The sequence below is a fragment of the Neoarius graeffei genome, chromosome 12 (assembly GCF_027579695.1).
Source record: "Neoarius graeffei isolate fNeoGra1 chromosome 12, fNeoGra1.pri, whole genome shotgun sequence".
In the NCBI taxonomy this organism is placed as follows: domain Eukaryota; kingdom Metazoa; phylum Chordata; class Actinopteri; order Siluriformes; family Ariidae; genus Neoarius; species Neoarius graeffei.
Genome location: NC_083580.1, coordinates 72349782 through 72376564, shown reverse-complemented (window position 1 = coordinate 72376564; position 26783 = coordinate 72349782). Strand labels below are relative to the sequence as shown.

Sequence of the window (26783 nt, the reverse complement as noted above, 5' to 3'; positions counted from 1 at the left end):
CACTCGATCTTAAAAGGTCATTTTTACTGCAAACACTCGGATTATTATTGAATCACACTCGCAACAAACATGACATGTGCCACACTTTGTCGTCTGTTGTGTACAGCATATCACTGTTTTTATGTCAAACATGCATTGTTGCTATAACAACTAATACGAATACATGAGCGGGTGCGAGTTAGTGGTGTGGGATGTGACAAAAATATCACAATACTTGAAAATAATACATATAAAATTTTCTAAATACAGAGAAATAATCGAGGTAAAAATAAAATCGGTTAAAAGTTTTAGTAATACTTGTTTGTTTAAATGTTGAGAAAAATTAGAAAAAAGATTTTTTTATTGAAAATATTTATGGATGAAATTTTACCATCAGCTACTTCCACTTTCAAAGTTCAAGATTTTTCTTCATAACAATTAAAAACGTTTTTTTTTTTGGTATTGTGACACAATTTATTACGATATTAATAAAAACTCGTTTTCTATTTTAATGTAGATTATCGTCAAAAATTTTAACTTGTTCATTTTAAAATGAGACTAAAATCATTTTAAATTCAAACATTTCGAAAACAGATTTAAGAAATATAATAAAGCAAGCAAACAAACAACAACAAAAAAGATTTAAGAAATAAACCAAATAAAATAAACTGTGTAAACAAAGAATGAAGGGAAAAGCTTCTGTGTATGTTGTGTCTATTTTTTTTTTTGGGGGGGGGAATAAATATTAATTTGCAAATGAGAAATCTATAAACTGAGATAAAAACAATCAGTAAATAACTAAGTAAAATAAATAAATAAATAAATAAATAATATTTTAAATAATTTTAGATGTATTTTTTGGATAGGTTTAATGAACAATTAACCAATGATGCATCTCAGCAATTGCTGGGTCGCTAATAGCATGAAGAAGATGTTAGATTAAAGACGGCCATTATCTCTGATGTACTGCTGATATGGGTCACTAAGTGCGTTTTAAAAATAGTAAGAGGGTGACGCTAAAGGAGAACGACACAGCGGCTGGAAAAATCCGCACGGTTTTCCAAGCGCTGCACGTTAAGTATATTTCATTTCATTTCATTTGGACTCCGTGTATTTCTGCATATACTGATCTAATTCGTGTCACATCTTCAAAATGAAAAAGGAATGAACGCAACGCAGAGAGACCGAAAAGGTCCTTTCAGACTCTGTCGACAAGTTTAAGAAAAAAAAAATCCTATCCAGATAAACAACATTTTCAAAAATGCACATGAAAACACAAAAACCATTTGAAAATGCTGACGTGAGCACAGCGTGAGTCTAGTCAGAGTACGTCATAAACCGTCGTCAAACGCCTTAAGAATAACTTTAAGATCTGCGTATTGAGAGGTAGAGAAGGTGGCCTCTAAGTGACCAAAAGTTCTAAAACAAACAAAAAAAAAAATGACAAAACAAAGATTCATCTGCGTGGAATGGACTGATGGCTCCTGTTTAAGGTTCGACTTGAATATAACATCAACAAGATCCAAGTCTTCACAACTGCGACGATCAAGTGCAATAAGTCAAGTCAACTTTATTGTCAAATATGCTATACATGCTCGACATACAGCACAGATGAAATTTCAGTCCTCTCTGACCCACGGTGCAAACAGCCAATGCGATAAATAAAAATAGAATAAAAATAGAATAATAAAAAAAAAAAACAATATAAACACTCTAGATAGGAACTACACACAGACTAAACACTCAAACAGACAATATCTCATCTCATCTCATTATCTCTAGCCGCTTTATCCTGTTCTACAGGGTCGCAGGCAAGCTGGAGCCTATCCCAGCTGACTACGGGCGAAAGGCGGGGTACACCCTGGACAAGTCGCCAGGTCATCACAGGGCTGACACATATGCCGCTTTTCCACTACCAACGCGGCTGAGTTGGGCTGAGCCGTGCCGTGCTGAGTCGGGCTGAGTCGAGCTGATTGGGGCTGTTGGAGTTGCATTTCGACTACAACCGCGCTGAACCGTGCTGGCTGGAAGTGGGTGGACACATTGGGTGGAGTTAGCGAAAGTGGGTGGACGTCACGTGATGTCGTTAGGCGGCGCAAATAGTGACATCAGTGAGCTTTTAAGCGGTAGTCTCACGACCCGGATAGTAAACAATAAACATGGAGTCGTTAGTGTTGCTGGTCTTGGTGCTGTGGCTTGTTGTCACCGACAACGCCAACAGATACTGGCAAGAGCGTATAGATGAGGCGAGGCGCATAAGGCTTCAGAAATTCTCGTAATTCGTAATTCTTCTTCTTCCGGGTTTACGGTGTTTACAGATCCCAGCGTGCTCGCAGGGCGTGTGCGGGCATGTGAGGACACTCCTCCTCACTAATCAGTGCACAGGGGAGTGTCTGCTCACGCCCCTAGCCCCACTCGGCTCGGTTTGGCTCGCTTCAGCCCCACTCCAAAACCGTGCGAGTTTTGGGTGCTGAGTAGGGCTGAAGCGAGCTGAGTCGTGCTGAAGCGAGCTGAGTCGTGCTGCCCTGAGGTAGTCGAAACGCGAGCCGTGTCGGGCTGAAGTGAGCTGAAAAAGGGTAGTGGAAAAGGGCCATTAGACACAGACAACCATTCACACTCACACCTACGGTCAATTTAGAGTCACCAGTTAACCTAACCTGCATGTCTTTGGACTGTGGGGGAAACCGGAGCACACCCACGGGGAGAACATGCAAACTCCACACAGAAAGGCCCTCGCCGGCCACGGGGCTCAAACCCGGACCTTCTTGCTGTGAGGCGACAGCGCTAACCACTACACCACCGTGACGCCCAACAGACAATATAAACAGTGTAAACACTAGATAAGAACTACACACAGACTAAACACTCAAACAGACAATATAAACACTCTAGATATGAACTAGACGTAGACTAAACACTCATATTTACATACACACACACACAAATTGGTTCAAATAACCAAAACAGTCAAGGGCACTTGAGGTATAGCAGGTAAACATGAAACATGAAATAAGCAGAATAAACAAACTAGCAGCTGTTAAGATGAGGTAGTGCGGAATAGTGCAAATGAGCGAGGTAAAGCGAGATGTGCGGTCCCTGAGTTCAGTGCGTTAATGAACGATGAGATGTGTGTGTGTGTGTTGGGGGGGAAACTGTGAGGATGACATGTCAGATGCTGAAGGGGGGTGTGCGAGCAGAATCTGTGGCAGGGGGCGGGGGGGGGAGGAGGAGGGGCAGGACAGGGAGGGAGTTGAGCCTCCTGACCGCCTGATGAAAGACGACCCTGAGTTTGAGAAAGGCGCTATATAAATGTAAATTATTATTATTATTATTATTAATCTCGTCTGCATAAATACAACTTCTCCACCTTTTTTGTTCGGAAACATTTCAGTAGCCCAGTACACATGAACAGGAAGTCAAAAAGTAGTCAGGAAGTCTACGGAGAGAAAAAAAAGAAAAGATGTTTTCAAAAATATCTGTAGACACGCGGACAGGGTTTGAGCTGTGTATGAAACCTCCATCACCGCCGAGCCGTCTACTCCTACCCCTTACTCGTGTCCGGACTCTTTGCCGGGTCAGAGCGTGAACGGTTCTTACCTCTGCCTCCGGAGGGCACTGTTGCCACGTCGCCGGTGCTGGGGATGCCAGTGCTGAGGCCGGTGCTGACAAGATGCCCGTTGGTAGGCTTCAGACGCCAGTTCAGTCCGAGCAGATTGAGAGCTGGTAGAGAAAAAGAGAGGGATTTCTGAAACAGAACATGACAGAGTACCTCAACATCGACACCACGGCATGTATGCATCGCTAACCCGACATGACAGCGAGGAACTTAACTACGAAACCCGCTGCCTGCCTAGAATGTACGCATCAGCTCATTATACACACTGATGCTGTTCGGTGCTGGCTCCGTGCCCACTCAGGCATAGCGAAGCTACACTTTACCCGAGCAACTCTGCCAGAAACCAGGTTTCAGTGCAGACACCAAAAACATCAAAACGCCTGTCCCTGACGACTCAGTCAAGCAAACGGCAGGCTGATCTCGAGTGCCACATGACGAGATGTCACAAAAGGCACAGCGCTTATCTCAAAATACACGGGCAACGCAAGGGACAGCAAAATTGCTTTGGAAAAGATGAAATTAGTTTTATGTCGGAGTCACACAGAGGAACTGTTCACGAGTTTCTTTAAGGGTTTTTTTTTGGCTGAGGTACGACGTGATGTGATGTGATGTGATGTGATGTGATGGCACAATTTTATTGTATCAAATAGACACATGCTTAAAGCCATAATGACATGCAGGACCACTGGAATAAGAATACGGCTAGGAACAAAATGCAAACGCATTTTATTATCCTCGCAAGGACCTCCTACTGACTTAATTATTAACGCAACTAATTAATGCAACAGATCTAAATCAAACCTCAGTAAACAAAAGGAAACACTTTGTCTTTTTGAGTTTTTTTTCTTGAATAAAAGCTGCACTTTTATCAGCCACGTGTATCCGATATTCCAATCCTTGTAGGGACATTTAGTCCCTACTATGATATAAAAACATACCCCCCGCACACTTGCTCACACACTCCCGCCCCGAGAGAAGATGCCGATGTCTGCAGTCTCGGTGATAATGACTCACCTCGGTGCTCAGTCCTTCCTCCATCACCCCTAAATCTCATCCCTGCAAAATCAATGCCTTCCTACTCGTCCCTCACACTCACAGTCACACACAGGCTCTCTCTCACTCCAGAATGAATGCAGCAGGCCCTCTTATCATTCCTGTGTGAAGTGACTGCTCTGGCCAAAAGAAAGTGCTGACTCCTCCAGCCCATCTGCTGCTCTGCTGTCAGCTACTCTATTGTCACTCACTTTGGCGCACACACACACACTTCATCATCATCATCATCATCATCATCTTCTTGGTCCAGTCAGGTAGCAAACGCCACTATTTTCACCTCCACTATTTTACTTGTACTGTAACGAGGTACTGAATTTAGTTACTACGGTACCTAGAGTACCGGACAAGTCCATATGGGTGTAAAACAGACTCGTGCAGATTATTATTTGATCAAAGTGCAATCAGGGCGGCACGGTGGTGTAGTGGTTAGCGCTGTCGCCTCACAGCAAGAAGGTCCGGGTTCGAGCCCCGTGGCCGGCGAGGGCCTTTCTGTGTGGAGTTTGCATGTTCTCGCCGTGTCCGCGTGGGTTTCCTCCGGGTGCTCCGGTTTCCCCCACAGTCCAAAGACATGCAGGTTAGGTTAACTGGTGACTCTAAATTGAGCGTAGGTGTGAATGTGAGTGTGAATGGTTGTCTGTGTCTATGTGTCAGCCCTGTGATGACCTGGCGACTTGTCCAGGGTGTACCCCGCCTTTCGCCCGTAGTCAGCTAGGATAGGCTCCAGCTTGCCTGCGACCCTGTAGAACAGGATAAAGCGGCTAGAGATGATGAGATGAGATGAGATGAGATGAGAAAGTGCAATCACTACCAACTCATCAGACAAACACTGGGGCTGTATCTCAAATCACATGCTTGCGACTACAGTATACTGAATAGTCTGTGAAACTCGGCTGCTTTCATTTTTTTCCTTTTACTTCGCAGAATTAGGATATCTAACTCCTTTTTTTTTAAATCACACAAATCTTCATTTATTAGTGGCTGATAATATTCCCAGCACGTGCACGACATAAAACCCATAAAGTTCAATTTAATCAGCTGCTTTACATCTCTTCACATAAAAGGTCAATCATGCTGCATCATGCTCTCTGGTGGAGGACGTTTTATATCCGTTTGGTTCTCTTTGCATTTCCTCCCCTTCGGTTTATCTCTATCGTTCTTTCTAACAACCTTGACGTCGATGGTAAACACCGAAACGCAGTATACACTACCAGAATGGACCAATCAGTGCCTGGGAGATGCAGCCTGTCAGTCTGCGCTAGGCTTGGCGATACTGATTGTTCCCTAATTGCGATTTTTCCATTAAAAAAAAAATCAGGATAAACGATTAAATCGTGCAGAAGCGATAGCTTAATAAGCAAGCCATTGTTTCAGGGTTAAAGAGAGTAGAGGAAGGGGTAATATCAGTCGTGTGGTCGGGAACTGCTTGTTGGTAGTGGGGCAATTCCATGTAAATGTCAACCTCACCATGCAAAAATAAAGCAACATGTAATGCATCAAAACCACTCCCAGAGATCTCACCTAGGCCTGTATTTTACAGATGTGAATAAGTTGAACCAATTTGTAACCAACCTAATATGTCACTGTCAGTCTTTCTTTCTTATAATGTAAAACCCAAGCTAAAATCAACTTTGATCATGTACAATTCTATATTATTGCCACAAGCCACAGAAATGTATGCTAAAATCCACAAAACAGCAAAACAATAGCCATTCTAAATATTATTTAAGAACTTTGATAGTTTTAGCTGATATTTAGAGAGTTTTTCAAAGGGTTATGGTGGTTAAATTGCTGATTTTCTAAACATATGCCATGTCTATTTCAGACGCGTCACATCCATAACGGAATTTCGTCACATCCATAACGCTGACTTTTCCTTCCGAAACTCTGCATGAAATACAAAATATTTTAAACAAAGATTTTTTAATATTCACCTTGGACCCCTCTATCAAATGGATATCTCCATTTCGACATTAGGTTTACAATTTCACAGAGTTTGATAAAAATGTACAGTCACCCAAGAAAAGTGATACTTTTTCTGTCACATCCATAACGCATCTTTTATTGGCATTTTCTGGCATGCCCTAGATGTACTATGGGAATTGTTCTTGTTCTATCACTTCTCCAGTATGGTACAGCCTTAAAATATGCAACACCTGTTTAAATACTGGGAGACAATAAAACATGCACTGGGTCATTTGTTGCCATTTTGAGTTCAAGTGTCACGTCCATAACGCTGGAATTGCTCAGTGGTGATCGCCAAAGTTCTGCTGGATGAAGGGGTTTTTACGTTCTTGTGCAGTAATGCACACTAAACTGCATTTCACTGGATTTGTACTTGTACTCTTCTTAATGAAAATGAATTTGAATCTAATCTAATCTAATCTAATCTAATCTAATCTAATCTAATCTAATCTAATAAACAGTAAAAATTGTGCTTTTTTTCTGCATAATCCTTTTACAAATTAGGTGTGTAATATCCACATGGCAAACTAACAGCAGTTTTAGTCAATTTCTAATTATCATCGCAATTAATATTATTTGTAAAAACTTAGATTTGACACCTAAAGGAGAACTGAAGGCAAATTTTTTTATTATCAAAATTCTATTTATCTCATTTTATTAACTATAGGAATGCATTTTTGATAGCTCTTTTGTTACTGCTATAGCAAGTTATGAGTATTTGAAATATGCTCTGTAATATATCAGTCCATATGTCAAAGCGACGGCCGTAAACGAGATTCGTTGAGACCTGTGCGAGACATCGTAGGACGGAAGTAAAACGTACAGCGGAAATCAAAGCGACCGACATCTACCAATGTTCCCTGTGTCTGAAATCACTCACTTGTTCACTTCTCCCTATATAGAGAATTACTATATAGAGGACTATATATCGAGCTCATTGGTAAAATGAAAAAACGCTTTCGGACCCCAGTCCGTCGCGCTGGTATTTACGTCATTACTGTCGCACAATTAAAACGTGCCAGATCAGTCGGCTGGTGGGTTTTCAAAATAATAAACACATGCATGTACAGTATTTTTGTGATAAATCCATATTATACTGAGCGCATTTCCCACATTAATCAATACAAAGTCCCTGCATCTTTCAGTTCTTTTAAACCAAGGCTGAATACTTTCTTCTTCGCCGCTGCCTTTTATTAAATCACATTTGAGACTTTTAATTTGATTTCTTTCAGCGCGACCGCAATGCATGATGGGATATATTGCTTTGGTTAGCGACCATCGGTTGTACACTACTTTTCGTGATGCATTGTGGGATACTTTGAGTAAGTGCACTATATAGGGTGTAAATAATCCTCACTAAGTTTTCGGACAGCACTACAAAATGGCGTCCTCACTATATAGTGAGTAGGGAGCGATTTCGGACACAGGGGTTGTCAAAAGACGCGCGTGCCCTCTTTCGAACGCTGATGTAATCAAGCTGGAAGTTTTGTTTGTTTTGATAGCAATCAGGAAAGTTTGAAAAAAGTAGGCAGTAATCGTCATTTAAACTCGTTTTTGTGCAATATTTCGTTTGGAAAAAACAGTTTTCAAAATGGCGGCACTGACACCTGGCTGACACTTCACGTTTCGAAGTCTCACACAAGTCTCGTGAAGATCGCGCGGATAAGCGACGCCTTCCGTGGACCAAACGAACTAAATTCAACACGGCTAAAAACCGAACAGGCCGATAAGTATAATATTTAATTGCAATTAGTTGCCAATACGAGTCATGATACAAGATTACTAAAACCGCAAATGTACTTGAATAACATGTTAATTAAGAAATAAAGCAAGTTTAAAAATGACTTCAGTTCTCCTTTAATTGTCAGTCTGTTCAATCTTTTTAGGTCAAAATTTTCATCCCTGTTCTTTCTCTGCAGATGTAGCTCATTATCAGCTATTTTTAAAAAAATTGGATTTCAAAAAAGGACATAATGGTTTTGAAGGTCAGATGTCCAGAAACTTCTGACCACAGTTTCAGTTTAGTTCAAGTGTAACTGGATGCCAATAAGTTGAACTGGACAAGCTTATCTAAGAAACAAAGTAATATTACACCAGTATTACCAATGTGGAAAGGTAATTGCCCCCTAGATACTTGATCAACAAATTAACCAAATTAACTGATAATTAGGTTTAGCTGATAGAACACAGTCAGGCCTAATTGCCACACTGTTGAATCTAAAACCTACTTATAACAACTCTCAGTGTGAAGTACAAACTTTCCACAACCTCATTACGGCACGATCAAAGAAACTTTCAGAAGTGCGGGGGAAGAAGTCGTCCAAATGCAGTGTGAAAAGGGTTACAAAGTCATTCTGAAGCCTTAGGGACTCCAATGAACCACAGTAAGAAGCCCTACTGCCAAATGGAGACGACTCGAACCAGTGGTAAATCTTCCCAAGTATCACTTCTAAGTGCACGATGACAACTCATCCAGAAAATCATCAAAAGAACTGCAGAACTTTCTAGCTTCAGCTTCTGCTGGTGTTCAAGACTTCACAGTAAGAAGGAGGCAAAATGAGATTCCTGGGAGGTTGTCAATGCAGAGAGGACTGCTAAGTAAAAGAACCATCAATGCTCTCTCCGTATTTGCAAAACAGTACCTGGATAATCCCAAAGCTTTTCAGGATAACAGAATGTTTGGACAACACAAGTCCTGTTATGTCTGGAGTCAAGAAATTCAGCAGTTCACAGAACATGGTGGTGGTAGCATAATGGTATGGGGATACTTTGCTACCTCAGGAACTGGACAACTAGCCATTATTGAAGGAACCATGAATTCTGTTCTGCTTGAGGTGCTTTAAAAGAATCTCCTGTTATCTGGATGCGAGCGAACATTGAGATGAATATCTTTCTGTTTTGCAACAAGACGATGTATGTAATATGTAATTATTTTGTTAGTAGAAGTAAAAGGCACAAACCCGTATTTAGCGCGATAATAAGTCAGCTAAATATTTAACAGTCATTCCACAAAATCGAGTCGTACATGAGCTGATATCTGACGAGGCACGTAGCACCGAGTCGGCTATCAGCCATGTACGACGAGATTGAGTGAAGTAACTGTTTTATTCTATCCACATTCACTGGATTTTGAGAAACAGAGCCTTTTTAATTTTATTTTTTGCAAATTCAATAAATAAAATCATTTCCGCTTAGTATCTAAACAACCCAGTGAAATGGCAGTAGCAATTTGTGGAAAATGCGATAATAATAATAATTTTTTTTTTCGCGGTCCGGTTTCCATCAAATCCTGTGCTCTGATTGGCTGGCGAGCGGGTCTGTATCCTACGATACGGACCCCAGTTACGGACCCCGGATACGGACCTCTGGCAACTTGCTCGTTCACAACAACAACAACAAACATAGTAACAATTTTTGTGAGCATTTATTTTCGCATTTCTCAGGAGAATAGCATTAATTTTACATCATGGATAGCGATAACGACAGTCTTCACAGCGAAAGCGAGTTTTACTACCCTGAGGAAGACAAAATAAAAGAAAACATTTTAGGAGAAAGCTAAAAACCTGTAACTGTTGCTAACGCCGAGCAAAAACATGCTCAGTACTTTCAAGACCTCGGTCACGGTATTTCACCATACGGACCGCCCAGCTGGTAAATAATATATATTTCTTGAAAAAAAAAAAGATATGCTCTTACCATCAAATACTTTTATTCCATATTTTGTTGCTTTTTTTTGTATTTTTTGGAGTTTTGTTTTCACGTGTAGTTTTTATTTCGTCCTCAGTTGGTTCAGCAACACGCCCCGCCATTTTGTTTTTCTCTACTCACGATATATGAGCTGATATCCTAGTAGTCGAGTAGCCAATCAAAGTGTGCGATTGCTCATATCCAGTGAATGTGGATAGAATATAGTGTAATATCCTTGTAATGGACCTTTTCCACACCTCTGTGCTGTGTAGCTGTGATGAAACTATCCCCATTGGCACAGCATTCACTAGCTTGCTAGTTATCTCGCTAACATTCAGAAACTTTCCGCTGTGAAAGCTAACCTGAAGATATTCAAACATTCTGAAGATGATTACATACATGTCAACCTTTGGTCAATCAAACCTGTATAACCAACCTCCAAAATCCGTATTTCCCTTATAAAATCCGTACAAGATGCAAATTAAAATAATTTACCTAAAATTTGAATGATAATTAACAATGATATATCCCAGTTACTTTTTATTCAATATTAATAACAATAAACCTTCAGAATGAATACAAAGCTCCAATGTTTGACAAAAACACAGTGTTATCAGCGTAGTTACAAAGGAAATACTTCGTTGTTTGGAAACAGGTTTCACCGAGTGGCTATTATGCGCGAGACTTCATATTAGCCACAAAGTCGGGAAAATCTGTTCGTAAAATTACGTTATAATGACCAAATACAATGAAAAGTATTTTTCCAGTCTCACCTGTGAAAGGTAATCCAATGTGATCTCGTTTGGACGGTAAACCTGTTGGTACAGTTAAACGCAGCACATGAATGTGCCACATCCAATATGGCGGCGAGGATGACGTATGATTCTACGCAAAAGGCGGCGTCTATGTTTATATGTCTATGACTTCACGGTTGGCGGGATTCTCGCAATGCGGTGTGCGCATGATCAAAAGTGGAACGAAGTCTCGCTACCACAAGATAACGCGCGATTTCATAAGACTCTTTACTGGCTGGCTGTGGTGTACAGTACGTTTGTAAATGTTATGCGCTCTTTTATCATCGTGGGAATTGATTATAGCTCTAAATAAGTATTGAAGTTTTTTTTAAAGAATCCGTATAACTTTATTTATACGCCCGTATACTACGTTTATTGAATCAAATCCGTATAAAATACGGACATTCCGTATAGGTTGACATGTATGTGATTATCTAGCTTAGATTATGTACACTCATATTATCTAGCCACCTTAGGATATCTCTGTGAGTGCGATCTGTTTAGTCAGCTAGATAAAATCACTGATGCTAATTGAGGTGGCTGGCCAATGCTAAATCAGGTAGCTAGCTGCAACTATAAGAGAAAACAAGTTGTTTTTTTCTCTAACGCATGAAGACTTTGGCACAATTGTGGCTTAAGTAAGAGATAGAAACATGAACCAAAAATGTAATTCTCTCGCAGGCGGCATGGTGGTGTAGTGGTTAGCGCTGTCGCCTCACAGCAAGAAGGTCCGGGTTCGAGCCCCGTGGCCGGCGAGGGCCTTTCTGTGCGGAGTTTGCATGTTCTCCCCGTGTCCGCGTGGGTTTCCTCCTCCACAGTCTAAAGACATGCAGGTTAGGTTAACTGGTGACTCTAAATTGAGCGTAGGTGTGAATGTGAGTGTGAATGGTTGCCTGTGTCTATGTGTCAGCCCTGTGATGACCTGGCGACTTGTCCAGGGTGTACCCCGCCTTTCGCCCGTAGTCAGCTGGGATAGGCTCCAGCTTGCCTGCGACCCTGTAGAACAGGATAAAGCGGCTAGAGATGATGAGATGAGATGAGATAATTCTCTCGCCTCAATCTCAGGTTGTTGCTAATTGAGGTGGCTAGCTGATGCTAAATCAGGTAGCTAGCTGGAACTCTAAGTGAAAGTAAGTTTTTTCCCCCCCAACACTAGAAGACTTTGGCATAATTGTGGCTTAAGTAAGAGATAGAAACATAAACCAAAAATGTAATTCTCTCGCTTCACTCTCAGGTCGTCTTCCTTTCGTTTCTCCTGACTGCACTCGGCTGATAGTGCAATCTGGATGTCATAAGTCTGTCTCACGCTAATACGGATAATGGAGGAAAATAAAAATAATACCGCCCTTACGTTTTGAATTTTGGTTCATGTTGTTCTCTGGAGAAATTTATTAGGCATGCACTAAGCTTCGTTTAATACTAAAATAACAATATCGCTCATGAACTTATGCCATTGTAGGTGGCCAAAATTTCTCAGTATGATGGTGAAATTACATCATATGGGATTTTGGATGTGGCGTAATTTCGTTGTGGAGCTCACCATAAGCCTCAGTAAATCCTTCCCTGTCACGCATGTGTGCTTATCACCTTCACCAGAAGAAAATGACAGAGTTGAAACATGCTCATCCCCAAAACGATTCCTGCTTAGCGTTATCTCTGGACATCAGAGCCCCTAATGCTGCTATAGACAGCAGGAAAACTTGGCCTGCTTCATTCCTGCTGTGATACACTTTCGTGTAAATGTGTGTGCACCGGTGGCCTGTAGGGGTCAGTGTGCGGTGGGGCAAAGGACACTTCTGCATCTCTACACACAGAAAGATGAGAGGAACACTTTAGCCTGAAAGTGCTGATGTTATAGTGATAAGGGATTTTAGCAAGCGAGAGATCGTTTTATTACATAACCACACTGAAGGTTTAATGAAGCTCTTATTCTCATTATGAATATAGTCATCATAACTGAGTATCCTTGCTAATGCTCAGGTTTACTTAGTCAGAACTTAGCCATTGTTACTTTAGCAACTTTCTTAGTGGTAGATCCATCCATACACCCATTATCCGTAACTGCTTATCTTGTGCAGGGTCACGGGTAAGCTGGAGCCTATCCCAGCTGACTACAGGCGAAAGGCGGGGTACACCCTGGACAAGTCGCCAGATCGTCGCAGGGCTGACACATACAGTAGGTGGTGTTTACATTAGACCGTATCCATATCGTTTTCGTTGCGGATGCGCTGTCCGTGCACATTAAAACGCCGGGAAACGACTCCACAGGCGGAACAATTTGAATCCGCCAGGGCCCACGTATTCAACCCAGTACGTATCTGATCCGGTGCTGTGTAAACATTGAGGAACGAGGATACGCAGTGCTGAGCTCTAGCTGACGTCGTCATTGGACAACGTCACTGTGACATCCACCTTCCTGATTCGCTGGCGTTGGTCATGCCACGTTGGTCATGTGACACGACTGCTGAAAAACGGCGCGGACTTCACTTCCTGCTATTTGTCGACGGAAATACAGCATGGAAAACAACATGGACAACGACGGTCGCAGGCGAGGGGTAGTGGTCCAAAAAACAGCCCAGTATGTCCCCATATTTTGTTTGGACACTTTCCCAGTCCACACCCTGAGCCGACACCGTTGTTTTATAATCCAATGTTATGTTTAGTAACAATTGGACCTTGTTGTCCGTCCATGAAAAAATGGTCTTTAGGCTTGCCATCCTTCCACTTGCAAGTGGTGAGTGACTTGCGCATGCCCGATATGCACTGGGATCATGTGACGTGACGTGACGTCTAATTAGTCATGTGATTAGCGTATCCGTGTATTGGCGTTGCTGTGTGCACGGGGAACGGTTTTGTTGCGGGCACAGAAATGTTGTGTGTGTACGCGAATCGTTTTAAAAACGTTGATCCGCTGATTCGAAATAATGTAAACAGGGCCATAGAGACAAACAACCATTCGCACTCACACCTACGAGCCATCAATTAGCCTAACCTGCATGTCTTTGGGGGAAACCAGAGCACCCGGAGGAAACCCACGCAGACACGGGGAGAACATGCAAACTCCACACAGAAAGGCCCCCGTTGGCCACTGGGCTCGAACCCAGAACCTTCTTGCTGTGAAACGACAGTGCTAACCACTACACCACCACAGATCCGTGAACCTTTGGAGAAAAATTATATTAAATAAAAGAATGTTTAAAGCAGGGCTTTGAACCGGTTCAAGGAACGAAAACGAAAACCGGGAACTTTTTCTATTTCACATGGAACAGAAACGAAACCAGAAACTTTATTATTTTTTATGTTCCGGAACAGAAACGCTTATTAAAAATAATGGTAACCGGTTAATACCGGTTTTTATTTCGTTCCTCAAAGTTTCCGTAGGCTACAAATAAAAAAGTCATTCTCCTCCTGCGCAAGTTTCTATGACCCGCTGGGGTTCACTTCCTGTGTGACGTTCGCTGACTGAATGGAGAGAGCGGGAGGGTGGACTACTATCACGTCTCCATGTGATAATAAGTGAATTACTGAGTGTCTGAGCAAAGAAGAGCCTGAACGATGCAACCTCCCTATTGGCTGTTTGTAAAAATGTATCAGTTGTTGCCCTTCCCACGGGAATCATCGCGGGCTCGAGAGACGAGACCTGACGAGTTAGTTCGTTGGTAGCAGAACAAAATGTCTGGACACAAATCGGGTTTTCAGAAAAGGAAAGAAAATAAACGGAGGGTCGAAAATACAAAAAAGGAGGCAGAAAATGCAAAATAAGTTTTAAGGTAGGACAAATGGTTACTTTTGTAAGGCAGCCCGCCGTGGCTGCAGGCTTTCAGTTGCGTCATTGAATGGTTACTTTTCTGAGGCAGCCCGCCGTGGCTGCCTGCAGGCTTATTTATTATAGCCCATTTAGTTAAAATAGTTGATATAAAATGTTTATAGTTATAGTTATGTGATGGTTGTCCTGATTTAGACTGTTTTTTTTGGGGGGGGGGGGTTGCGCGATGTTGCACCCGGGTCCAGATTAGGGCAGAACCGGCCCTGGCTACATTTCAGGTGTAGTTTGTTTTATGTATGTACTTGCATAGATGTGTACTTGGTCTTCCAATATGGTGCCTAACAAAATCTCGCGGCGCGGTGATGTCATGCGGTAGCCCTCTATAGGGCCTGACTAGCCTTTGGTAACACACTAAACGAATTCTCTTTCATTTTTGGCACTTTTTCTGTTTGTGTAGATGGGAAGACATACTGAGAATCCAAATCGCCAACATTTGAAATAATAATTGTTTTGAATTATTTCTTGTCTTATTTAATGAAGGTTGTAATAGAATTAGCCTACATTTGGCTTAAGCTGGATGAGACAGAAACATAATTTTATAGCCATTTGTTAAACAGCTGACAGGGAACGTAATTAACCGTTCCGGGAACGAAATTTTTTTGTTCTAACCGGTTCGGGAACGTCTATTTAATGGTGGAACCCAAAACCGGAAACGTTAAAATTCCGTTTCTGTTCGGAACGAACCAATAGGAAAAAAATTCTGGTTCAAAGCCCTGGTTTAAACGTACATGTGCTTGGTGTAAGTATCCCTTGCTGCAGAACCAAAAATCCAGACTTGAACAAGCTCCTCGTACCTAGATTAGATGGTATCAAACCAAAAGTCCAGGGGATGGAGACAACTCAGAGTTGTGTATTGCGTGCTGTTTAGGGAATAGAGGTTAGGGTTATAGTAGGTGTTTGATCAGGTCCAGCTCCACCCCCTGGACTTTTGCTTCTGCAGTGAGGACTTTCTCACTTGGTGAACTTGGCTAGACCAGCGCTGTGTCTCAATTCACATACTTCCATCAATACAGTTCCATGATGTACACTGTGCACACTATGTACTTACTTGCATAGTGTGTGAATTTCACCGGCTTTTTTTTTTGCTCACCTCTTAAAAATGGATGCGTTTTTAACGTTCCTTGCTTGTGTGCATCGATATTTGATGTGATTGGATATCACGTTGCCGTCTGCATCGGCGACATGCCTTCCATTGACTGGCTGAAAATACTTTAGTGGTCCTTCTCCTTCCATTGACTGTGAGTTGGCCTAGTGGTTAGTGTGTCCGTCTCTTGATCAGGAGCTCCCAAGTTCTACTTGCAGTCAGGTCATACCAAAGACCATCATAAAAATGGTACCTACAGTACTGCCAGCTGGTGAGACATGCCGCAATTACAGATGCGAGTAGAGGACCAGCCCCCGACTGTAACCCTAGCTATGTAATAGGTGAGAGGCCGAGGGCTATAGAAAAGGAGTGCCTCAAAAGACTAGTTAGTACTGGGATGGGAGACTGCCTGGAAAGACCAAGTCCTAGTACGGGAGGGTCTTTAACCTTTTGACCCCTTCCATTACATAGCCAAGATGGTGACCACTGAGGGTGAGAAGTGTGCAGCGTTGTACACCCAACAGTTTGACCGCATCATCCGGGTACTCATAGTGCACTACATGTTGTCAGTGTGAACTCACTTATACACTCAAAATAGCAAGTCTAAGTCCGAAAGCACGCGAATTGAGACACATTGCAGTATTCCAAGGATAGGTTCTGGCTCCACAGTGACTCTGACCACTTCCAAAGTGGCTACTGAAGGCGAATGAATGAATTAAGGTGGTGAGATTCTAACTGGAATCAAATTCTCATAGAAGACATAACATTTCTAAGTATGAGGTGCGATCAAAAGGTTCCGAGACATGATCGTGCACATGCAGCAGAAGCGAGCAGTAACTTTTGTGAGTCAGTATGCCACGTGATGTCATGCTGTCAACATCGGGACCTGTGTTGCACACATTTTTGTGAAACGTGCATGTGTGCGTTTGTGATTTTAGAACCAGTAGAAATAAGGTGGGGGGCACGGTGGTGTAGTGGTTAGCGCTGTCGCCTCACAGCAAGAAGGTCCGGGTTCGAGCCCCGTGGCCGGCGAGGGCCTTTCTGTGCGGAGTTTGCATGTTCTCCCCGTGTCCGCGTGGGTTTCCTCCGGGTGCTCCGGTTTCCCCCACAGTCCAAAGACATGCAGGTTAGGTTAACTGGTGGCTCTAAATTGACCGTAGGTGTGAATGTGAGTGTGAATGGTTGTCTGTGTCTATGTGCCAGCCCTGTGATGACCTGGCGACTTGTCCAGGGTGTACCCCGCCTTTCGCCCGTAGTCAGCTGGGATAGGCTCCAGCTCGCCTGCGACCCTGTAGAACAGGATAAAGCGGCTAGAGATAATGAGATGATAAGCTAACATACTAGCTAAATGTGTGTGTGTGTGTGTGTGTGTGTGTGTGTATCTGTGTGTGTAGAAATATATACAGAGCTCTAGATACCTATTCCTGTGTTGTACCCATCATTCCTATCTATAGAGCACTGCACTTATTAGGCCTCGTCTTGTGTCTTTTGGGAGTCCCTTTACACACTCATACACACATAACAATAAAAACAAGACGCTCTAAAACTATTAGAAACAAAAGCATGCTGGAGGTACAATATGCGCTAGTGCTCTGTGCTGCCGCGAAACTTCATTGCAGTTTGCCGGGTTAATCAGATCTGCGGGAAAACCTTCGACAAACTCAGTTTAAGCCCTCCGCAATAATGATGAATTATGTAAAGGAAACGTGTTAAATGAGAAATTAATGAGATAGTGCATAACACTTTATGTAATCTCGATGTACAACTCGCGTCGTGAAAGAGATGTATCATGTTACCTGCTAGGAAAGAAAGTGAGTGAGAGAGACTGAGACACGGAGACAGAAAGACATAGACAGACAGAGAGAGGAATTCTTGGAGAATTCCCCTGTTACATCTAAGCCCATTTACTTAGCTCATATATAGAGTGATGGGAATGAGAAGAGGACTGAGGTGCTCACTTTGGCCAGAAAGAAACCATGAAGATACAACAGTACACCAACAGCGAATGTTCACACTGCAAGGCTTAATGCTCAATTCCGATTTTTTTGTGAAATCCGATTGTTTTGTGAGGTCGTTCACATTAACAAATATATGCGACTTGTATGTGATCCTCAGTATGAACGAAAAGCGACCTAAAAGTGTTCCGCATGCGCATTGCAGGATACGACGACGTCACACGCAGTGAGCATGGCCAGTGTTTACGGAAGTAAAACCGCCCGGTTGCGGTATGACCCATCCAATCTAGCTTGAATAGCTGCATCCCCCCAAATGGAAATCAGCTCCCTAACCTCTGCGTCCTTCCATTGAGAAGATTCAGAACCTTCACAGCCCGAAGCGTCCCTCGCACTGATGTCATGCGCAGGGGCGCAGATACGTTTTTTGAACTGGGGGGGGACAAAGCTGCCAGCAAACCAACCCCAACCCCGATATGCCTGTCAAACTTGTTGTGGGTTACCATAGCAACCAAGCTCGAGCTCGCAACCTGTGCAGTCTGCGCAGCTCAACCAACCGAATATCAGTCTTTGTTTTATGTGAGTTGTTGCAACTATGTATGTACTGCTGTGCACCTCAATAAACCGAATGGTAATTAGTCTTTTGATTTTTCCGTGAGGTTTGCCTTATACAAAGAAAGACAGCATAGACGTTTTTTCCTCCCTATAAGTGGGGGGGACCGAACGAGGTGAATTTAAATCTGGGTGGGACGAATCCCACCCTCTATCTGCGCCCGTGATTATGCGCCATGTTGTTGTAACTTTTTTTGAGAGACCCGCCGCCTACTTCAGCGCAGAATAGTGACGTTTGTGGCTTGTTGATGACGTGTAAGTCGGATGAATGCGACCTGGCGGTTCAGACTGAAGTCGCATATGAAAAGAGCGGATAGGGATCGGAATTAGGACCACATATCCAAACGGCCTGGGTCGGATTTGAAAAAATCAGATCTGTGTCGTTCATATTGTCAATAAAAGATCGGATACAGGTCACATATGGGCGAAAAGATCGGATTTGAGTCACTTCAGCCTGCAGTGTGAACGTAGTCTTAGACAGATGTATATCCTGATGTGTGATCATGTTGAACAGGAAATGCAGCAGCACCAGGTTTTTAACCTTCGCTTCTTAGCGGATAAATCGAATTTGCTATCACAGCGATCTTTGGTCAATCATTTCGATCTGGAAAGAAGGATCAAATCTTCATACTGAACATGTCTATTAGGGTGCATCAGTTGCCCCCTAAAAATGAAAAGCTCCTCCGATCGTGATGCATTTTTGTTTTTATGTTCCTTTTGGTAAGAAAACGCACTGGGTGAAATATTTTGACAAAATTCAAAAGTTTAATGGCGGCACCAGGAGCTCAAAGTTATGGAAAAAGCTGCTATTTTATGACTTTTATGACAAAATTTCGATCACTTTTCATGAGGCACCTTATAGAGTATACCAAATATCTTAGATACACATTTTTAGTACATATTCTAAATATATTATCAAGCACAGTTTGAGTTTTAGCTGTTCATTGAATCATTGTTCAACTACTTTTAAACAATACAAATGTATTATGAATCACATTAATGCTTCTCGATCCCTTGCAAAGGTTCTTAACATGATCTCTGGCTCACAAGGAATCAATAAATGGAGTCCAACATTGTGATTCAAACCTTACGTGAAAACATAAAATAAGCGTTTTTTGGTAAAAAATGAACCTCATGGTGCCACCATTAGACTTTTGAATATGGTCAAAAAATTTTACAGGATGTCTTTATTGGTGAAAAGGAACACCCAAACAAAAATACATCAGATTTTATGAAAGTGAGGGCAACTGATGCACCCTAATGTCTATGCTCAGGGGCGCCATTAGAAATTTTGGGCCCTATGAAAGAATATAATATAATATTGCCCCCCCCCCCCCCCCCCCCCCACACACACACACACACACACACACACTTTTTACATTTCTGGTGACCCAACTTCTTCATGATGGTGTCAATTTACTGATGGTTCACCATCAATTCTGCTTCTCTCGTGCACAGCTAACGTTAGTGCTGGATTGGAAAGCAACAAATCTAACTTGCCATGTGTCTGAAATCACTCACTTGTTCACTACTCCCTATATAGGGAATTACTATATAGAGGACTATACAGTGAGCTCATTGGTAAAATGAAAAAACGCTTTCGGACACTAGTCTGTCGTGTTGGTATTTACGTCATTACTGTCACACAATTAAAACGTGCCAGATCAGTCGGCTGGTGGGTTTTCAAAATAATAAACACATGCACGTACAGTATTTTTGTGATAAATCCATATTATACTGAGCGCATTTCCCACATTAATCAATACAAAGTCCCTGCATCTTTCAGTTCTTTTAAATCAAGGCTGAATACTTTCTTCTTCGCCGCTGCCTTTTATTAAATCACATTTAAGACTTTTAATTTGATTTCTTTCAGCGCGACTGCAATGCATGATGGAATATATTGCTTTGGTTAGTGACCATCGGTTGTACACTACTTTTCGTGATGCATTGTGGGATACTTTGAGTAAGTGCACTATATAGGGTGTAAATAATCCTCACTAAGTTTTCGGACAGCACTACAAAATGGCGTCCTCACTATATAGTGAGTAGGGAGCGATTTCGGACACAGGGGTTGTCAAAAGACGCGCGCGCCCTCTTTCGAACGCTGATGTAATCAAGCCGGAAGTTTTGTTTGTTTTGATAGCAATCAGGAAAGTTTGAAAAAAGTAGGCAGTAATCGTCATTTAAACTCGTTTTTGTGCAATATTTCATTTGGAAAACAGTTTTCAAAATGGCGGCACTGACACCTGGCTGACACTTCACGTTTCGAAGTCTCGCACAAGTCTCGTGAAGATCGCGCAGATAAGCGACGCCTGCCGTGGACCAAACGAACTAAATTCAACACGGCTAAAAACCGAACAGGCCGATAAGTATAATATTTAATTGCAATTAGTTGCCAATACGAGTCACGATATAAGGCGACTAAAACTGAAAACGTAATTGAATAACACGTTAATTAAGAAATAAAGCAAGTTTAAAAATGACTTCAGTTCTCCTTTAAAATCAATGAATCCTTTAATGGTATTGTCAATTAAGGTTTGTCAGTACTTCAGGCATTGGAACACTTTCCTTAAACGGTCACATTCATCGTTAAAATACGGCCATGAGGATGCTGATCGATACACTCTGTCCAGCATTGTTTCAAATAAGCCTCGTTTATAGAGGTCGTCCACGTGACTTTCATAGTGAAGGAGGAGGCCGATGTTTGTTGGCTTGACATACATTTTAGTTTCGACAGGACAAGACTTACTGAGAAGTTGTAAGCCGAGAAAAGGAAGCATGCCGGTTACAGGAGCAAGGAGGTTACAGGACTTGGGTAATAAGATAAATATTAGATTTAAACCGGTATCTGTGAGCCGAAAACTAAACGATGCGCTGAAGCTGCAAGAGGAAAAAACACCGATTGTAAATCAGCACCAGGTGGGGTATAGTATCAAATGTGACTCTTGTGATGAGAGTCATATTGGTTCCACCTGTAGAACACTTGCATGAGCGTATTGAAGAACATAAAGGCGTGCCTTCAAGCATCGGTAAACACTATAGGACGGCGTATGGGATTGCACCTAAAGACATTAACAAGAACTTTGTTGTCTTAAGAAAGTGTTGGAGTAAATTCGACTGCTTGTTGTACAAAACGCTCTACATTAGAACTCTCAACGTGCAATCGGACTCCTTCCAGGCCAAACTTTTTGTTTAGCATGATGCTAATTTTTATATAGCTTGACACTGACTTAGCTTACGAACGCTCGCTTGATAATGGTGTCTTATACCCCTTTTCCACCAAATCAGTTCCAGGGCTGGTCCGGGCCAGTGCTGGTGCTGGTTCACAACTCGTTCAACTTGCGAACCAGCTGAGAACCAGTTTGCTTTTCCATAGCTCACGGTGCTAAGCGGAGCCACGTCATTACGTCGCTGTATACGTCAGTTACGTTGTTGTATACGTCAGTTACGTCGCCATGCTTGCATAAACCCTGGCACGAATATCGAAGCAAAAACAACACGGAAGCAGCAGCAGCAACAACAATAATAATACTGGATGACTTCGCGTTTGTACAGCTGCTGCTTCTCGTCGCTTAAAAATGGCGATCTTTCGCGTTCTTGTTATTGTTGTTGGTCTTAACAACTCTGCCCCCCCGCTGACGTAAGCGGTTCGTTCCTCTGGCCCAGCAGAGAGTTGGTGCTAGCCTGGAACCGGTTTTTCTGGCCCCAGAGCCAGTTCTTTGTCAGTGGAAACAGAAAACCTGGTTCCAAACTAAGCACTGGCCCCGAACCAGCCCTGGAACTGCTTTGGTGGAAAAGGGGCATGAGTGACACTGAAACGTGCGTGCGAGAGGCGGGGTACACCCTGGACAAGTCGCCAGATCATCGCAGGGCTGACACATATGCCGCTTTTCCACTACCAACGCGGCTGAGTTGGGCTGAGCCATGCCGTGCTGAGTTGGACTGAGCCGTGCCGTGCTGAGTCGGGCTGAGTAGAGCTGAGTGGGGCTGTTGGAGTTGCATTTCGACTACAACCGCGCTGAACCGTGCTGGCTGGAAGTGGGTGGACACATTGAGTGGAGTTAGCAAAAGTGGGTGGACGTCACGTGATGTCGTTAGGTGGCACAAACAGTGACATCAGTGACCTTTTAAGCGGTAGTCTCACGACCCGGATAGTAAACAATAAACATGGAGGACATGGAGTCGTTAGTGTTGCCGGTCTTGGTGCTGTGGCTTGTTGTCACCGACAACGCCAACAGATACTGGCAAGAGTGTATAGATGAGGCGAGGCGCATAAGGCTTCAGAAATTCTCGTAATTCGTAATTATTCTTCTTCCGGGTTTACGGTGTTTACAGATCCCAGCGTGCTCGCGGGGCGTGTGTGGGCGTGTGAGGACACTCCTCCTCACCAATCAGTGCACAGGGGAGTGTCTCCTCACGCCCCTAGCCCCACTCGGCTCGGTTTGGCTCGCTTCAGCCCTGCTCCAAAACCGTGCGAGTTTTGGGGGCTGAGTAGGGCTGAAGCGAGCTGAGTCGTGCTGCCCTGAGGTAGTCGAAACGCGAGCCGTGTCGGGCTGAAGTGAGCTGAAGTGAGCTGAAAAAGGGCCAATAGAGACAAACAACCTTTCACGTCAGCCACAGGGCTCGAACGCAGAACCTTCTTGCTGTGAGGCGGCAAAAGTGCTAACCACTACACCACCGTGCCGCCCCAGTTTCCTTAATTTTTCGTATATTTTGTTTTTCTAAATCATCACTTCTAAAAATTTCATAGCAGGAAAAAAAAAAGTTCACAGAAACAAAAGTTTTTAGAGGTGGAGCAAAACTCAAAACTTTCCCTACCTTTTCTCTCTCTCTCTCTCTCTCTCTCTCTCTCTCTCTCTCTCTCTCTCACACACACATCGAAAGTGTAAATTTGTGCAAAAAAAAAAAATTATTTATGCAATCACATTCTATTTACAGGTTCTATTATATTCTCCATATAATAAAAAAAAAAACCAAACACATTTGTAAGCTTGAACGCATTTGAACATTTGCACCTGCCGAATCATTTGTGCTTTTTTAAATTACATATATAAAAGTCTTCAAAAGGTGTCTACACATTACTATGATGTGCGAAAATCGTTTTACAAGCTCGCAATCTTTTTGACTTTTTTTTTTTAACTCCATAAGAAGCACACGCTTTCGCTCAGGATTTGTCTTATTCGCGGCAGCACGGCTCGCGCTACTCTAATATACGCTCTTTTGCTGCTTTTCTTAACCGTGTGTCTTACAGTGCATTTGTATTAGATGATGACAACACATTCGCACGGCGTAGCGCATCTGTTTACGTTCAAACGGTGCGAAAAAAGCCTCGTAAGATGCCACCGCTTCAAAGTGTGAAATATAAATTGGCATTTAAATGTGCAAATTATAATGTAGGAAAGGAGACATGATTGACAGCCATGCTTCAAGCCCGGCACGGAGAGACAAAGATTTCGGATCAACACAAATCCAATCAGCTCAAACCTATAATGAGGTCCCGTTGTAAGTGATTGTGGGCTGGAATGCTGATTTCTCGGATGAGTGTGTTTCTCGGGTCAGTGTGTGGTTACGTGCAATGACGGTTTGTTTTTGAGCACCAGGCAAAAGACAGACGTGTTGTGCCAGTAAGTGACTAAGAGGATGAGTCAGATAGCGGGGAGGCTCTGTTGAGGTCTTCTCTTAAAGCAAAAAGATGCTGCTGCATAAGCTGGCAAAGACACGCACATACCGTATGCACTCACACACACATACATTCTAGGGATGGAACCAAATAGAAATATTATTCAGAATGACAGATCTCTTCGAATCGAATACAAATACACGTCGATTTTTTTTTTCTTGTTTTTGTTTTGTGTGTGAGAAAGCTTGCCAGAATGGTTCTGGTTCAGACTAGAGGTGTGCATCGAGACTCTCAGATCCAGCAAAAACGTTATGCAAGAGCTTTTGTACTTGCGTCTCGTGATAAACAAAGACCATGTTCATTAATACAAACTTCCACCAATAAGATCTCATTATTAATGACTACTAAGGCTGTGCAATATGACTACATTTAACAATTATTCCATGAAATCGAGTCGTACATGAGCTGGTAGCCGATGAGGCGCGTAGCACCGAGTTGGCTATAAGCCATGTACGATGTGATTGAGTGGAATAACTGTTTTATTCTATCCACATTCACTGGATTTTGAGAAACAGAGCATTTTTATTTTTATTTTTTGCAAATTCGATAAATAAAAACTTCATACAAAATGTCCGACAAAATAATTTCCGCTTAAACAAACCGGCGAAATGACGGGAGCAATTTGTGAAAAATACTACAATAATAAATCTTGAAAAAAAAAAAGATATGTTCTTCCTATCAAATACTTTCATTCCATATTTTGTTGCTTTTTTGTATTTTTGTTTTCGAGTACAGTTTTTATTTCGTCCTCGGTTGGTTCAGCAACACGCTCCGCCATTTTTTTCTCTACTCACGGTATATGAGCTGATAGCTTAGTAGTAGAGTAGCCAATCAGAGCGCACGATTGCTCATATCCAGTGAATGTAGATATTATAATGTATGCTATTCCACCCTCTGCTGTCTAAACAACCTCTTGCTTTTATATGTAATTTTTTGGGTTTTTTGGCAGTTGGCAAACCAACTTAAAAGTGCATTACTGCCACCGACTGGGCTGGAGTGTGGAACAGGAAATATTGGGGGGAAAAAACCCCTATATTCTTTTTGCTATTTCCGTGTCTTTTAAATGCTTGATGACAATTTTTGTGGTTTTGTTTTTGAGTAGAGTTTTTATTTCGTCCTCGGTTGGTTCAGCAACACGCTCTGCCATTTTTTTCTCTACTCATGGTATATGAGCTGATAGCTTAGTAGTAGAGTAGCCAATCAGAGCGCACGATTGCTCATATCCAGTGAATGTAGATATTATAATGTATGTTATTCCACCCTCTGCTGTCTAAACACCCTCTTGCTTTTGTATGTAATTTTTTTGGTTTTCTTCTTTCGGGTTTTTTGGCAGTTGGCAAACCAACTTAAAAGTGCATTACTGCTACCGACTGGGCTGGAGTGTGGAACAGGAAATATTGGGGGGAAAAAACCCTATATTCTTTTTGCTATTTCCGTGTCTTTTAAATGCTTGGTGACAATTTTTGTGGTTTTGTTTTTGAGTAGAGTTTTTATTTCGTCCTTAGTTGGTTCAGCAACACGCTCTGCCATTTTTTTCTCTACTCACGGTATATGAGCTTATAGCTTAGTAGTAGAGTAGCCAATCAGAGCGCACGATCGCTCATATCCAGTGAATGTAGATATTATAATGTATGTTATTCCACCCTCTGCTGTCTAAACACCCTCTTGCTTTTGTATGTAATTTTTTTGGTTTTCTTCTTTCGGGTTTTTTGGCAGTTGGCAAACCAACTTAAAAGTGCATTACTGCCACCGACTGGGCTGGAGTGTGGAACAGGAAATGTTGGGGGGGAAAAACCCTATATTCTTTTTGCTATTTCCGTGTCTTTTAAATGCTTGATGACAATTTTTGTGGTTTTGTTTTCGAGTAGAGTTTTTATTTCGTCCTCGGTTGGTTCAGCAACACGCTCCGCCATTTTGTTTTTCTCTACTCACGGTATATGAGCTGACATCCTAGTAGTAGAGTAACCAATCAGAGCGAGTGATTGCTCATATCCAGTGAATGTGGATAGAATAAATGTCGATATCATGTGACTACAGAAAAACGTCTAGCGTTTCATATTATGCTCTGTAGTTTATTTTGTCGTGTCGCAAATCGCACTCTTTTTTCATCATTTGGATGGTTTAACTGTAATTCATCCATCGCTGCTGTTGTTCTGAATGACGGGCAGCTCAGGCCTCATTAGCATGGCCGTGATTATTAGTGAGTGCGGATTAGCGATTGATTTTTTTTCCCCGAGCCGAATTCCAGGTAAACATGTTGTTTATTAAGAAATTAATATTAGCATTAAGATCAGGATGTGTGTCCGAAATAAGGACTCTCATGATGAATATTATTATTTTGGATCAAAAGAAAAATTTTTTTTTTAAAGCTGGATGTCTAACGTTAATGATTTTATCACTGTTATTATGAACAACCTGATCAAAATATGCACGAATATGGTACCAGGTTTATACTTTATTTAATTTGAACCCCTGATTAGTTTGAGAACCTGAAATACTCCAATCCTGATTTTTTTAAATGAAAATAATGATATGAGA

The 26783-nt window shown here is 42.2% G+C and overlaps 1 protein-coding gene across 1 annotated transcript in view; it reads right to left on the bottom strand.

Moving 5' to 3' along the window:
* Positions 1 to 26783, bottom strand: part of tenm2b (teneurin transmembrane protein 2b) — a 704289-nt gene that overhangs the window by 84663 nt on the left and 592843 nt on the right. Inside the window, exon 7 of the mRNA XM_060936361.1 lies at positions 3577 to 3699. Coding sequence (XP_060792344.1) covers positions 3577 to 3699 — 123 coding nt within the window. The remainder of the gene's footprint in view (positions 1 to 3576; positions 3700 to 26783) is intronic.